General features: G+C 43.7%; 1 protein-coding gene across 10 annotated transcripts in view; it reads left to right on the top strand.

Moving 5' to 3' along the window:
- Positions 1-15,391, top strand: part of TTLL5 (tubulin tyrosine ligase like 5) — a 257,649-nt gene that overhangs the window by 47,319 nt on the left and 194,939 nt on the right. For all 10 annotated transcript variants that reach the window (XM_080661710.1, XM_080661713.1, XM_080661711.1 and 7 more), the window contains 3 exons: positions 3,537-3,638; positions 5,621-5,712; positions 6,992-7,099. In XM_080661710.1, coding sequence (XP_080517836.1) covers positions 3,537-3,638; positions 5,621-5,712; positions 6,992-7,099 — 302 coding nt within the window. The remainder of the gene's footprint in view (positions 1-3,536; positions 3,639-5,620; positions 5,713-6,991; positions 7,100-15,391) is intronic.

The following is a 15,391-nucleotide window of genomic DNA, read 5'->3' as shown; positions in this document are numbered from 1 at the left end:
CTGTTATGATTTATTTTGATGCTCACATTGCCCCAGATTTAGACAATGGGGGCCCTTTTAAACTGGCTTTTGTGTTATTTTGACATGTTCCCTTATTCTCTGAGCACAAAATGTTTTAAGCTCGTCTTGTTCTTTGTCCCAGTCCTGGAATCAACCATATTTTCTAAGGAGCATTGGTTGCCCTATTTTTTAAGATTTAAAAATTGATTTTTAGAGAGAGAGGAAGGAAGAGGGAGAAAGAGAGAAAAGCATCGATGTGAGAGCAGAACATTAATTGGCTGCCTCCTGCACACCCCCCACTGGGGGTTGATCGAGCCTGCAACCTGGGCTTGTGCCCTGACTAGGAATCAAACCAGCAACCTTGTGGTGCATGGGACAACACCCAACCAACAGCCACACCACCAGCGCAGCACTGGTGGCTTTTAATGAGAATAGAATTCAGGAGTCAAGATCTGGGTGCTAGGTATGCTCATTGCTCTGGGCTGTCTCTGCTCTCAGGTCCTTGCAATGGACAGACCTAGAAAATATGAATGTGTATACATTCAGGTACATATACATACACATTTACATCTATATTTCTACATCCGTGTCTCTATCTGTGTACAGGGTGAGGTAAAAGTAGGTTTACAGTTGTGAGTATGTGAAACACAGTTTATTCTTCTATTATTATTTATTCATTATTGTATTGTTTTCCATACTAACAACTATAAACCTACTTTTGCCCTGTCCTGGTATTGAAAAGCACGAGTTTATACTAATACCTCCAATTCTAGTTCAGAACAAGATTCTTTCTAGTTTTTTCCCTTTCTTTTTAAAAAATCTCTCCAACAATGTGAAATCTGACTCCCATTCTCTTCAACAAATTTATTTACTCAATTCCCTTGTATGTAGCCAGTCTCCTGACCTCCCTGGTTACTGCCCCACTCCGATGCCCTCCTTGTGTCAACTTTGAACCCCGTGGGCCACCTGGGTTACCCTGCTTACATAACCTCCTGGTACTACCTCTGAGCTGCCTTCCCATCATGTCCACCATCTTCCTCACGTGAGCCATGGTTGTCACTAGGCTGCAAGAAGGAAAGTCTGGTTTTTAATAGTTGGCCAAATAATTAAAAAACAAATCAAAGAAAGCCCTTCATAGGTGAATCAGAACTTGATTCTTGTGCCAGATCTGAGACTAATGGGACCAGATAAGAAGGAAAAGTTGCAAGTGGTGATCAGAGATGAATATGGTCTGTAACATGGATTTTAGAGAGAACCGTAAGATCTTCCTGGGTTGGGGGGGGGTGGGGAGGGAAGGTGAGCATGTACACCTACCTTCCTTCTGCATGGTCTTCTACATGTCCCATCAGGCTAAGTGAAATGAAGAAGGTAGCACTTTTGTCCTTTTGAGTAACTTTTCCATCGAGATTACATTTTTTGTTTTCTCTAATTTTTACTTCTTGCCACTTCTTAAACTCTATAAAAACCCACTCTGACATTAATAATCTTATGCTGGGGTTCAGAATATAAATTCACTAGCAAATAGATTAGAAAGAAGAAAATTTATTTTTAAGAGCTGCAATCCTATTGAAAAAAGTAGTGTAGGAATGACATGTGTTGGGTTTCAGTTAACCACCAGGTTTTTGCCAATATTTTCATGTTGTTGGCCCAGTTTGATCGGTACTCATATTTAGGAGAGATGAAAAACCTCTTCCTCTGAAGCATAGCCTTTTCCCTTCCTTGAAATCATTATTCTTTTGGGGGAGATGATGGTAGGAGGTATATCACTGTGAGGTAATGTCCAGGGGAGGCAGGCAGCTTCTCTGGGATCAGCATGGACCCCCTTTGCATTTTATAGGAATTCAGAGAATGACTGTCTCCCACTTGCTTAGAGAAAGTTTGCTGAAGGACGACTGGTAAATATAGGCAAGGTTTACTCACCATGGAGTGACATGGCTAGATGTTAGGTGCTAACTACTGGCGGTATCTGGGAAATTTGAACTTCCTCTCTGTATAGACTTAATGCTCATCAAACTCTTGTGCCTTAGCCATTCATGCCTAGCCAGCATTTTCTCTTTGTCCACATCCTTCTTCCTGGCCTCATGTTTGTTTTATTTTCATTTCCTAGGTTTTTCTGTTGTTGTTTTTGCACTTTTGTTTCTTTGGCTCATATATTTCTAGTACAGGGAACTAGGGAGTGGATATAGTGGATGGGTGGGTGAGAAGAAATAGAAAAAAGGACAGTTTTTAAATGCTGACCTTTAATGTGGTAAAAATTCATATTGACTTCATAGTCTGAGTGAGCATATGTAAATAATTTGTGAAGCATATGAAAATAAACGCATGGACTTCCAGGATTTTTTTTCTACACACTTGGATGTGCCTCTTGGGAAAACCACTTTAGTGAAGGGTGATATGGTTGTGGTGGTATGTAAACAGGGGTTGATATTTACCATAATCATTCGAGACTCAAGTGTCCTTTTGTTGATGTTGGGCATCACTGGGAAGTTTTCTCTTTCCTGGTTACTTCCTTCAGAGGCACGTATACTTTATGTTTTGGTCTTCTTTTGACAGCAGTCCAGGATATCAAATTGCTTCCATTTTTTCAGTGGGCTCCATGTTTAATTTCTCTGTCTTTTGCTTTCGTTCCAAATTCAGGAATTAGTCTCCTGCACTGTGCTCATATTGATGCTATTCTGCAGACATGGGCTTTGTCTGCTGTTGATGCTGACATTAGTTTCTTAAAATGAACTTTATAGATCAGTTCTGTTGTTTCTTTGGAGATAAGTTCTAAGTCTATATATTACTACGCTGTCCTTTTATTCTTTTTGATTAATATTTTCCATAGACTGTGTGGGCACTCACTAGGTGTTTCTTGACCAGCTAATGCCTCAACCTCCACAGCATTCTACACACAATTTCCCAGGCTGTGAATAACTCTGTTTTCACCTTTCATCCCTCCTAAGGTTCTATAGAAGAGAAACATATCTTGTGGTTAAAAACATGGGTTTTTGAGTCAGTGTGATTTGGTATAAATTATTTAATCTTTCTAGATCACATTTCAGTTTTGATACATATTTTTAAAAATTAGATATAATATTGCCTGAGCCGGGTGGTTCAGTTGGTTAGAGTGCCATGCCATACACCAAAAGGTTGCAGGTTCATTTCCTAGTCAGGGCACATACCTAGGTTGTGGATTCGATCCCCACTTGGGAGGCAACCAGTTGATGTTCTCTCTCCTCTCTCTCTCTCCCTCCCTCCCTCCCTCCCTCCCTCCCTCCCTCCCTCCCTCCCTCCCTCTCCCTCTCTCTCTCTAAAGTCAATAAAACATATCCCCAGGTGAGGATTAAAAAATTTAGGTAGAATATTACCTACTTAAGAGAGTTGCTGTAAGGATTGAATTAAATACGATACTATATATGAAACAGCATGGATGTTGGCACTCAGCATTTAGTAATGGTGTCACCCTCCTTTAATTAAAATCTTGATCCTGCGTTCTAGCCTTTGTTTCCTTGAAATCCTGTTCCTGGCATTTAACCTGTGTCCCTTTCTATCAGGTTTGCAACTGTGCGATATGATCAAGGAGCCAAAAACATTCGGAACCAGTTCATGCACCTGACAAATTACAGCGTGAATAAGAAGAGTGGAGACTATGTCAGGTATTGGCTGCACCAGAGCCAGGAGCTGGAGAAGTCAGTCTCAGATGTGGGTGTTGTGGAAGTAAAAGTCAACATGTTGCCCTGGAGGCAAACTTTATGTTTATGTCCATATAACATATGAAAAGCTGGGAGTCACTTACCCTAGTTTTGAGGCATATCTGCTGTTGCTTTTCCATTGCTTACACAGTTACAGCGTCACCTTCTCTACCAAAATATGCTTTCCCAAGTTTCATCTTCCTCATTCATTGTCTTCCCTCATTTGGCTTAGGGTGGGAATTTAATGCGCATATGAAACTTTCTAGAAATCAAGAAATGAGGTCATTTCAGAATTTGATAAAATGTATCAGAAGTTTTAAAAATATTTGTGCCCTTTGACCCAGCAATTCCATTTCTAGGAATTTAACTTTAAGGAGTAACAAAGGATGTGCACATAAGATCAGAGACACGAATGTTTGCCACTGTACATTGTCAAGTGGAAACAGCAGGTTACCAGACACTACATGCAATTAATTTCTTCTTTGAATATATAAGATAACTAAAGCTGTTTATTTGTGCTGGAGGGGGAAAGGAAACTAGGCAGATAGACACAAAAATGTTAACAGTTCTTAACTGTAGTGGATGGAATTATGGGTGGGCGATTTCTATTTTTTTCTCAGAGCTTTTATGTACTTCCTACATTTTTCTAAAATAAATACTTGTATGATCAAGAGGGAAAAACTTAGGAATAAATTAAATAAAGAAACGAGGCCATCTCAGAAAAGGATTCAGTGGAAGGGAATACCAGCCCAGCTGTGTGGAAATATTCTTTCTGCTCTGTTTTCTTTCATTCTGATAATTTTGCCAGAAAGTGGAAAAATAAAAAATAAACCCAAATAGTTACTTTCTACTCAGACTAAAAATAGGTGCCTACAAAGTCCAAGGAAAGAAAGAAAGAGAAAGAGGTAGAAAAAGGGACCGATCTGGAAGTGATTGAATGGTTGCTGAGCTGTGTAGATTGCATTGAGTATCCTGTGAACAGTATTAGGAATTGGTTGAAGAAATCTTCTTCACTTTGGAAGATGAGCAAAGAAGCAACTGGTGGGTGGTGGGGCGTTGGTAGGGAATGAGTGGGCAGTGTGGCAAAACACACGTTCCAGATGGCAAGACCTTTCCAACAGTCACGGGAGTCTGCCCGTTTGCCATCCGGCTGCGTTTGTGGAGGTATACTGCATCACTTTGATTGTTGCTCTAGTGCAGTGGTCGGCAAACTCATTAGTCAACAGAGCCAAATATCAACAGTACAACGATTGAAATTTCTTTTGAGAGCCAAATTTGTTAAACTTAAACTTCTTCTAATACCACTTCTTCAAAATAGACTCGTCCAGGCCATGGTATTTTGTGGAAGAGCCACACTCAAGGGGCCAAAGAGCCGCATGTGGCTCGCGAGCCGCAGTTTGCTGACCACTGCTCTAGTGCATTCTCCCTTCCCTTCAGTGATAGATGGAAAGGTATATTTAAAAAGCTATGTCTGCCACCAGAGAGGAGGAAGCTTGCTTCAGATGCTAAAGCAATTCTGTGCTTGGTTAGCTCATTACAATACTCCACTATGTATCTCACTAACCCACCCAGGCTCAATTTTGGTCTGAAAATGGCATCAGAGGTGGTTTTGTGGGCTCATAACATTTATCTCAAAGGCTAGATTTTCACTCCAAACATTTTAATCTATTAATGTATTGGAACCATTCTTGAACTTGTTTATATTATTTCACACATTTCTTTCATGATGCATAATTGTTTGGTTGAGGAAGACTTGACTGCCTTCTCCCCTACACTCCTCAAAAAGGCAAGCTATATGCATTTTCATTTCAATGGAAGAAATTGGTGTAAAGGGATATATGACAAAAAGGTTTAAGGAAAAGTGATGAGGTGGAAGTTGTAAAAAAATTTGTTTCTACAGCCAGGCCTAGTTGCATATGTGACCTTGATCTATTAATTTATTTTAGTTGTGATGATCCAGAAGTGGAGGATTATGGGAACAAATGGAGCATGAGCGCTATGCTTAGGTATCTGAAACAAGAAGGCAGAGATACAACTGGTGAGTACCTGGCCTTTTTTCTTTTTGACTTCCCTTCTCTGTATAACTTTACCATTGTCTCATCAGCAATTAGTCTTTAATTTTAATACTGTTGCTAAGACATCTGATGGGATCAGTTTTTGGTCTCAGTTTTTCCTCTCTTTTACGAGATGCAAAAAAGGCTTTCCATGATCCCGGAATTCTTTTCTTGCTTCTAGTTTGAAAAGCATAACTTTCTTCTTTAATATTCAGTGAACTTATCCTTTGTCAATGTTGAACTGTTAACCAAAATACTGTCAGTTTTTATTTTTATTTTTAAAAATATATTTATTGATCTTAGAGGAGGGGAGAGAGAGAAACATCAGTGATGAGAGATTCATTGATCAGCTGCCTCCTGCACACACACACACACCACACCACACCCCCACACCCCCCACTGGGGATTGATATGGCAACCCGGGCAAGTGCCCTCACTGGGAATCAAACCCTGGCCTCCTGGTTCATGTGTCTATGCTCAACCACTGAGCCACGCCAGTGGGGCTACTTGCTGTCTGCTTTTCAAATAACAAATTTTCTCCATATTGGCCTTGAATTCAAACTTTTCTGAGTTAATCTCTTACACAGGTTGTTAAATTAGAGAATGGACTATGTGAAGTTTGAGTGTGGGGCTTGGAATCAAAATGGACACCATTGCTGAGCCTTGAGCAGAATGGGAAATTGTGCCACAAGGCCTATCTCAGTCCACACAGGGAAGGTCATAGAGGAGTGAGAAGGGGAGAAAGGCTCCTTCTCCATTCTGTGTCTGTCTGTTGTCATAGGCAGCCACCTTTTTGACTGTGTTCCTCTATTTACAGATATGCCTTCTCCTGGAGCATCCATTCACAAGATTGCCATATAGAGACATTTTTTGAATGAGCATACATGCTTTTATATTAGACTAGAGGCCCAGTGCATGGAATTCGTGCACTGGTGGGGGGCGTGGCCTGCAGGGATCAACCTGCTGTGAGAGCGCTTCATATCTCGGTCAGCCGAGCAGCTGTGGACCGCCCCCTGAGTGGCTGCTCCCGCTGTGGGAGCACACTGACCACCAGGGAGCAGCTCCTGCATTGAGCATCTGCCCCCTGGTGGTCAGTGCGCATCATAGCGACTGGCCAAGTGGTCGTTCTGGTCGGTCGCTGGGCTTTTATTATATAGGATTGTGTTCTGGAATCCAGTCTTTCTAATCCGTGCATTGTGGTGGTCCTCCTCCTCCTCCTTCCTCCTCCTCCTTATTATTATTATTATTTTTTTTTTTTTGTAGCATTGATGGCCCACGTAGAAGACCTGATCATTAAGACTATAATCTCTGCTGAGCTAGCTATTGCTACAGCCTGTAAAACCTTTGTTCCTCATCGCAGCAGTTGTTTTGGTAAGGAGACTCAAGAAGCTTAAAGTGTTTTGTGAAAAGGGGTTTGGGAAGTTGGGATGGGATCCTGGGGTAGAGAGTGATTCTGCAGGAGTAAGGTATGTGGTGGATTTTTATTCCTTTCTAAGTTCACATGAAGATCCTACTAAGAGGCCAGTAGTGAACTTAGTTGGAGGTCCCCTGAGAACGAACTAGCTTTCTGTGTGGGAAGCAGGGATTGGAACTAAAGTATAGGTCTCTTTGTCAGAGTGCAATCAGAAAAAAAGTCTGCAACGGACTGTACAGGAATCCAGCTCTAACAAATATATTCCAGAGCTCTTTGGCAGCCAGACTGGGAGTTGTTCCAAGAAGCTCTGGCTGGTACCAGTGTGTGCTTTCTCCCATTTTCCAATGACTCCTCCTCTTTGTTTTAGTCTTCTCTCTAGCGGGTTCCTCCCCTACCCCTCTCCTTCTTTATTCTCTTCCTCTTCCTCCTCTTCCTCCTCTCCTCCGCCATCCCTAACTCCCTGATTGCACAGAGAAGGAGAGAGAGACACAGTTACTGGGTCAGGAAGCCTGTTGCCGACTGACCCACTAGTGGTGCTGTAGCATTTGTTTTCTGCATGGATGTGAACTCGTAGTGATTGCCTGTAAAGTCACATAGGCTTTCAGCAGGTGTTAGGCTTTGTTAGTAAAACGCAACAGGCTCATAGATGGGGGATAATTAAAGCAATACAGCAGTAAGTCATGGCTTGCGTAGGAGGCAGGGTAACAGAGGGAGGTGTTGAGACTGAATAGAAGATGGTAGATAAGCAAGGACCTAAAATTATATAGGAAAAGAAGAGGTTGTGATAGCTTTTTATTTATTTTTAAACCTGTTTTTTGTTGTTTTTTTTATTGATTTCAGAGAGAGGGAGGGAGAGAGAGAAACATCAGTGATGAGAGAGAATCATTGATCGTCTGCCTCCTGTATGCCCCTAGTGGGAAAGGAGCCCGCAACCCAGGCATGTGCCCTGACTGATAATCGAACCATGAGCTCCTGGTTCATAGGTCAATGCTCAACCATTGAGCCAAGCCGGCTGGGCTAAGTGCAAATATATTCATGTCTTCTAAAACCCATAAATGGCTCCTTAGGTTTCAGTCATCAACACAAACTTGATATAACTTCAAGCTTCTAAGGATCTGACCCCAACTGGCTTTTCTAGAATTGTGTTTCCCTTCTTATACCGTGTAATCTAACTATACCACTGAGCTCTCCGTGCCTTGTGCCTCTCTGTAAGGCCTGCTCTTCAGCTCGGAAGTTCTGTCTGCCTTACACATTCCTGTTTATGTTCTAAGACTCACCTCGACCTTGTCTCTTCTAGGAATCCTAGTCTAACAAAGTGCCCCCTATGTCTCCTCTTTCATGTTCTGTACGCGTTCCATTGTATTTCTTTCCTATTGTACTGCAGTGTTTCATTCACACATACACTTCCCCGGTAGTCTCTGAGCTTGCCTTTATGAATTCTTAGTAGTCACTGTCTCCCTACCCCTCTCACCCTCTTTCTGCCAAACCAAACCTCTCACCATCTCCCTGGACCTCCAGGTCCTTTCCTAACCCTTTGCCTTTGCACCTGCTTTATCCTGTGTCTGAAATACCTAACAGATTATGACATCTTTCAAGACGAAGTCAAGTATCACTTCTTTGGAGAAGTTTTTTCTAAGTCTTCAGTCAAAATTAACCTCCCCACCCCCAGCACTGTTCATAGTCTGCAGTGGTTCCTGCATGTTGCCTGGTACCCAGTCATGTGTCTGTCCCCCTCACTGGACCGGAAGCTCTTTGAGGACAGCAACAGTGTCTCCCTCATTTCTGCCCCTCCAAGAAACATTCGTTGAGTGTCTGATTGGTACCTGTTCTCATTGCCTTTGGTGGCCTGACAGTAGGCTTCATAATAAATCTGATTTGGTAAGAGCTTAGAACTCTTAGAATTATTGTAAACTGTTTGAGGAGAGGGCATAGGGACTGTAACTCCAACTTCAAAAACCTTACTAGATGAAAAAAATAAATAAATAAAGGTTTCTTTTCCACATCTGCTTGGCTGTTATGTGAAGGTAAATTTCTTGGTGTAAAAAAATTTTTGTTCTAGAATCATCACAAGCTTTTCTGAATGTTTCCTTTCCTATTTTGTTTTATTGCTTGATTGCCTTTTGGAAGCATAAGACTTTCTTATACTTAATGGCAATCGAAGTTCTGATGTGAAGTAAGCAGTGGCTTTCTCTGATTCGGTGAATACCCCCGAGGTCCGTGTCCTCACCCATGGTCTCCTTCCCCGTCCCTGCTTGTGTTCAGTTTTAATAAACTGAGTGCATCTGGAGTTTAAGTTGTTGACTGTGTTCTTGGCATTTGTGGTTGTAATTCCACTTCCTGTCAGCCCTGGGATTCTGTGTGCTTCATTAACCTCCCCCCATCACACATGATTTTGTAAACGTGTGTATATTTGCGTGGATCTCTTTGCCTCCCACTGATTCCTAACCTTCCCTGGCTTTAAGTTACAAGGAATAAGCTCTTTTGTTTGTTTTTTTTCTTTCCTTTTTTTTTTTTTTTTCATTTGTTTTAGAGTAAACAGGAGTTGAGAGTTTCCCAGAAGAATTTGGCTTGAACAAAGCATTGGTGCATTTAGAGGAAGCCAATAGTCCAGTGATGGGGTTCACTATATTTTTTTTTGGTTGCTGTTTCTGCCTTTCCACATTACGAATCCTTGCCAGGAGCATTCCATTACTATCTGAGTGTTTCTGTCCTATCATTTCTCTCTCACCCTACCATCTGATGCCTAACAGTGCTCCCAGGTACCTTGCGTATTCCCATTCATTTATTTACGTAGGCATTGAACTTTTTTTTTTCTTTCACTTTATGCTGTGTGCAGGGCATAGGTAAGAGTCTGTTCCTTTCAAACCAAATTGTACATGGCATGTAACATCCTACATAATAAAGAGGTAATATGCAAATTAACCCTCATGCCATCACAAGATGCCTGTGCCCACAGCGGAGGTGGGGTTCCTGTAACACAAGATGTCTGCACCCGCAGCAGAGGCGGGGATCCCGTAACGAGCATTCAGCAGGGACCTGAGGCTGTGTGGTGCCGGGCTGGGGCGGGGGACCTGAGGCTGCGCCCCCAGCCCAGCGGGGCTTGACTGGGGACCTCAGGCCACGCACCCCAACCGGCAGGGCTTGATGAGGGACCTCAGGCCATGCCCCCTGCCCCAGCCCAGGCTAGGGGACCTCAGGCCACACCCCTCGCCCGGCAGGGTTTGACTGGGGACCGCAGGCCATGCCCCCCGCCCAGTGGGGCTTGATGGGGGACCTCAGGCCGCACCCCCCCACCCTGGCACTGGGCTGGGGGACCTCAGGCCAGGCCCCCGCCCAGAGGGGCTTGATGGGGGACCTGAGGCTGTGCCCCCTGCCCAGCACCCAGCCAGGGGACCTGAGGCTGCGCCTCCCCCGCCTGGTGGGTCTTGACAGGGGTGGGGCCAGCCGGGTCTGGATCTCACCCAATGGGGGTGGGGCTGGCTGGGTCTGGGTCTCGTGCAATTTCGAGGCGCACACAGATGGGCAGGGATTTGACTCTGGCTCCTGCGGTACGCCCTAGACTCTGACAGGAGGGAGATTTTCATATACATTTTACTAATTTTCTTTCATCTTTGACACTTCTATTATACAGAAAGGGCAAATAGCAATATTAAAATATTTCCTCTAATTAATTCCCTTTTGATGTGCATGAATTTCGTGCATTGGGCCACTATATATATATATATATATATATATATATATATATATATATACACACACACACACACACACACACACATATATCTCCTATCTAATAAAAGAGTAATATGCAAATTGACCGTCACTCCAACACACAAGATGGTTGCCCCCATGTGGTCAAAGATGGCTGCCCCCATGTGGACACAAGATGGCCGCCACAAGATGGCCAGCAGGGGAGGGCAGTTGGGAGGGATCAGGCCTGTAGGGGAGGTCATTTGTGGGTGATCAGGCCTGCAGGGGAGGGCAGTTGTGGGCGATCAGGCCAGCAGGGGAGGGCAGTTGGGGGCGATCAAGCCTGCAGGGGAGGGCAGTTAGGGGCAATCAGGCTGGCAGGGGAGCAGTTAGACATCAATCAGGCTGGCAGGGAAGCGGTTAGGGGGTGATCAGGCTGGCAGGCAGAAGTGGTTAGGGGCAATCAGGAAGGCAGGCAAGTGAGCAGTTGGGAGCCAGCAGTCCTGGATTGTGAAAGGGATGTCCGACTGCCCGTTTAGGCCTGATCCTACTGGGATCAGGCCTAAACGGGCAGTCGGACATCCCTCAAGGGGTCCCAGATTGGAGAGGGTGTAGGCTGGGCTGAGGGACACACCCCCCCCCACCGTGCATGAATTTCATGCACCGGGCCTGTAGTGTATATATATATATTAGAGGCCCGGCATGTGGGATTGGGCCGAAACCGGGGTCCCTCAGCCTGGCATATGGGATTGGGCTGAAACGGGCTCTCCAACATCCCCCAATGGGTTCTGGATTGCGAGAGGGCACAGGCCAGGTCGAGGGACCCCACCAGTGCACGATTGGGGCCAGGGAGGGATGCGGAGGTTGGCCATCTGGGGAGGGACCATGGGAGGGCTCCAGGGTGTGTCCGGCCCATCTCGCTCAGTTCCAATTGGCTGGACCCCAGCAGCAAGCTCACCTACCGGTCGGAGCGTCTTCCCCCTGGTGGTCAGTGCACGTCATAGTGACTGGTCAACCGGTTGAATGTCTGCCCCCTGGTGGTCAGTGTATGTCATAGCAAGCGGTTGAGCAGCCTTAGCATATCATTAGCATATTACGCTTTGATTCATTGAACAGCTGACCGGACAACCAGACACTGAGCATATTAGGCTTTTATTATATAGGATATATAGTATATCTGCATTGTATTATTAGTATTTAAATGTGGACTTAGGAACCCTCACAAACCACCCAGAACTTAGCCATTTAATGTTTTTTCATAGATGTGTACATCTGGAAAGGACCTCAGAGAACAATTAGAAAAGAAATTGAGATCCTGAGAAATTAAGGCTCTTACTTCAGGTTCTAGAGCTAGTGAGTGAGAGAACTCAGATGGGAGAGACTCACCTTGGAGAAAAGGGGTCAGAAGATGGGTGTTTGCAATTAAGTCGTCTTGATCAGAGGACTCTCGGTTTATAGAACTTTGTTGTTGTTGTTAATCCTCACACGAGGATATTTTTCCATTGATTTTTAAAGGGAGTGGAAGGGAGGGGAAGAGACAGAGAGAGAGAAACATCGATGTGAGAGACACATCAATTGATTGCTCCCCGCAGGCACCCCAACCAGGGCCAGGGATCGAGCCTGCAACCGAGATATGTGCCCTTGACCAGAATTGAACCCGTGACGCTTCAGTCTGCGGGCCAGTGCTCTATCCACTGAGCCATATGGGCTAGGGCGGTTTATAGAACTCTCCCAGTAAAGCAGATTTTTGACAGTCTAATTTTCACTGCCTTCAAGATTGTGAAAATGTGGTACCATGTGAAATATATGCTTAAACAGCAACCCTTTAAATATGCTTAGGAAATTGACACCGTGAGATAACTGGCTTGAGAACAGCTTCTTTGACCAGTTGGAGAAAAGCAGCCAAAGACAACAGGATGTTAGCTGCTCTTTAAAGATGCTGCTGCTGACACTGACTTTATCTATGTGTGTGAAGATGGCTGAAGTGACAGGCTATGACCCTGTTCCTCTTGAGCCTGGGATCATATGAACCTGCTGTCATGCCACTAGTAAAATTGATGAGACTGGCTTTGTTTAGGTCAGAGACCATGGTATCTTTGCTCTGGACAAACCAGGCTCAGGAAACCTCTCTTTGTTGGATGAATGCTGGTTTGACCTTTTATTGCTATTGTTCTAGACCTGTGGTCGGCACACTGCGGCTCGCGAGCCACATGCGGCTCTTTGGCCCCTTGAGTGTGGCTTTTCCACAAAATACCACGGCCTGGGCGAGTCTATTTTGAAGAAGTGGCATTAGAAGTTTAAGTTTAAAAAATTTGGCTCTCAAAGAAATTTCAATCGTTGTACTGTTGATATTTGGCTCTGTTGACTAATGAGTTTGCCTACCACTGTTCTAGACCATTTCACAGAGTTAGCTGACATTCTTAAAGGGAGAATGCCCATAAATATTTGTTAAAGGAATGAAAGCAGGCAATATACATTCTCCAACAATGTAAACTACTTGACCACCACCACCAAAAAAATAATGGAAGTCATCAAACAGTTCACTTGTTGAGACAGTCTTCTTGTCGGTTCATCCCATGCTCTATTTAGATGGAAAGAGAAGTGTACTGTAGAGGGGACTTAGTAGAAAGTACCTGCTATTTGTAAGTACTCTTCATTGGTTATATTCTTTAGTCCTCATGACAGTTTGTATTTATTACTCATGTTAATATACAAAGAAAGAAGATTCAGAGAGGTTAAATCAGCCTTGGGCAAACTACGGCCCGCGGGCCGGATCCGGCTGTTCTATCCAGTTCTCTTGCTCTCCCCTCCGCTCCTTTACTTTGAATTTATATTAGTTCACACAAACACACCATCCATGCTTTTGTTCCGGCCCTCCGGTACAGTTTAAGAACCCATTGTGGCCCTCGAGTCAAAAAGTTTGCCCACCTCTGGGTTAAATAATCTGTCCTAGGGCCTAAAAGGCAAAGCCAAATTCGAGAGGCAGGTCTCTGGCTCTTTCTCCACCCATATAAAGACAAGTTCTGATGTGTCCAGACACTTTTGGCATGCCCCGTATTCTGGATTCTCCTGCTGTCCTGTAACTGAATCTCAGGAGAAACCATAGCATCCTTTCTAGTAGATCAGGCCTGAGAAAGGACACTTTTTCTGCTCTAACCAAGAGTACCAAGTCCTAGCTACTCCTTCCAAATCTACCTTTACATATGGTAGCCAGATACCATATTGATTTATTGGACTAGTTAACAAATTGGCTCTGGGCTTTTTCTTTTATTTGGTTCATTTTCCTGTGGACCTTGACCTGCTTTTTTCCAAATTCTCCTGGATCCCCGATAAAGACTTCCTCCTTAGGTTTTCAAATCAAATCCAAAGCCAAGGTGAAAAGAATTTCCTTTCTACAATAGCATTTGACTGACAGCGAGTCCTGGACAGTGTTAGCACTCTCCACTGCCTCAGGGATTATAGCTTCAGCTGGGACTTTATTTCTGGGGAGGGTTAGTAGACTGATTCCAAAATTAATGGTGTGACATGTTTAGTAATCTTTTAGGCTTTGAATGCCTTATTATTTTCTCTATCAAATATTTTTTTCCTTCCCTCCCTAGGCCATCTTTTATCAAGTTTTTCCTTAATATGTCAAAATCCTAATAAGAATTTCTCTTATTTTCTGTATGGTTGATGGTTTTATTATGAATATTTCGTCTTGTGATTAGGGTTATTTGGGGGGAGTACATGCAAATCCTTTTGTCTTTTTCAGTAATTGTACAGTTTTTCACTTAAAACTTCTTTCTTTTTCCTTCTATTTTTTTCTCCTCCCCCCCCTACTTCCCCCCACCATAATATTTCTTGATTGCTTTCTATGTTCTTTTTATGATGTAGGCTGCTGGATACATAACGATGAATAAGACATGGGCCCTGCCCTTTAGTGGTGGGGAGGAGCAAGCACGAAATGATAAATGACAGTACAAGTAGTGGGGTGACTCAGGTGCTCTTGGGATACACAAGAGTTACCAGCTGTGCCTAGAGGAGCCAGGGAAAGTCATTCCTTGCAGAGGGAATATGACATGCAAAACAGTGTCATGAAACGATGTGGCATTTTTGAAGTAAGTTCATTGTGACTAGATGTGGCCTGCCTAGGATTGGGTGGCCGGAGATAAGGTTATGGAAATAGGTTGGGGCTTAGTTGTAAAGGCCTGACACGCTTAAGTTCACCTGGTAGACAGCAGCCAGCCACTGGAGGTTTGTGAGCAGGGTAGCAATAGGATCATTATTATTTTCTTTAACTTTTATCATGATTTGACCCAGAGTTTGGTATGATGTAATTACAACACAGGGAAAACTATTCAACATTACTGGAAATGACTAGTTTAAAATCTTTCGGGAACCAACCTGACATCAGGGTCTGTTGCTGACAATCACTGCCTGTCTTTATCTATTAGATTTATGTCTTAGAAAGATAATTCTGATACCATGTAGAGAAGGACTGCAGTGGGGAAGACTCATGCTAAGGAAATCATTTCATAGGTAGAGGTACACAGTGGTAATATATACTTACCATGTGACCC

This window comes from Plecotus auritus (assembly GCF_963455305.1).
Source record: "Plecotus auritus genome assembly, chromosome: 1".
NCBI classification, from domain to species: domain Eukaryota; kingdom Metazoa; phylum Chordata; class Mammalia; order Chiroptera; family Vespertilionidae; genus Plecotus; species Plecotus auritus.
The sequence above is the reverse complement of the archived record's forward strand: the minus strand, read 5'-3'. Positions and strand labels throughout refer to the sequence as shown.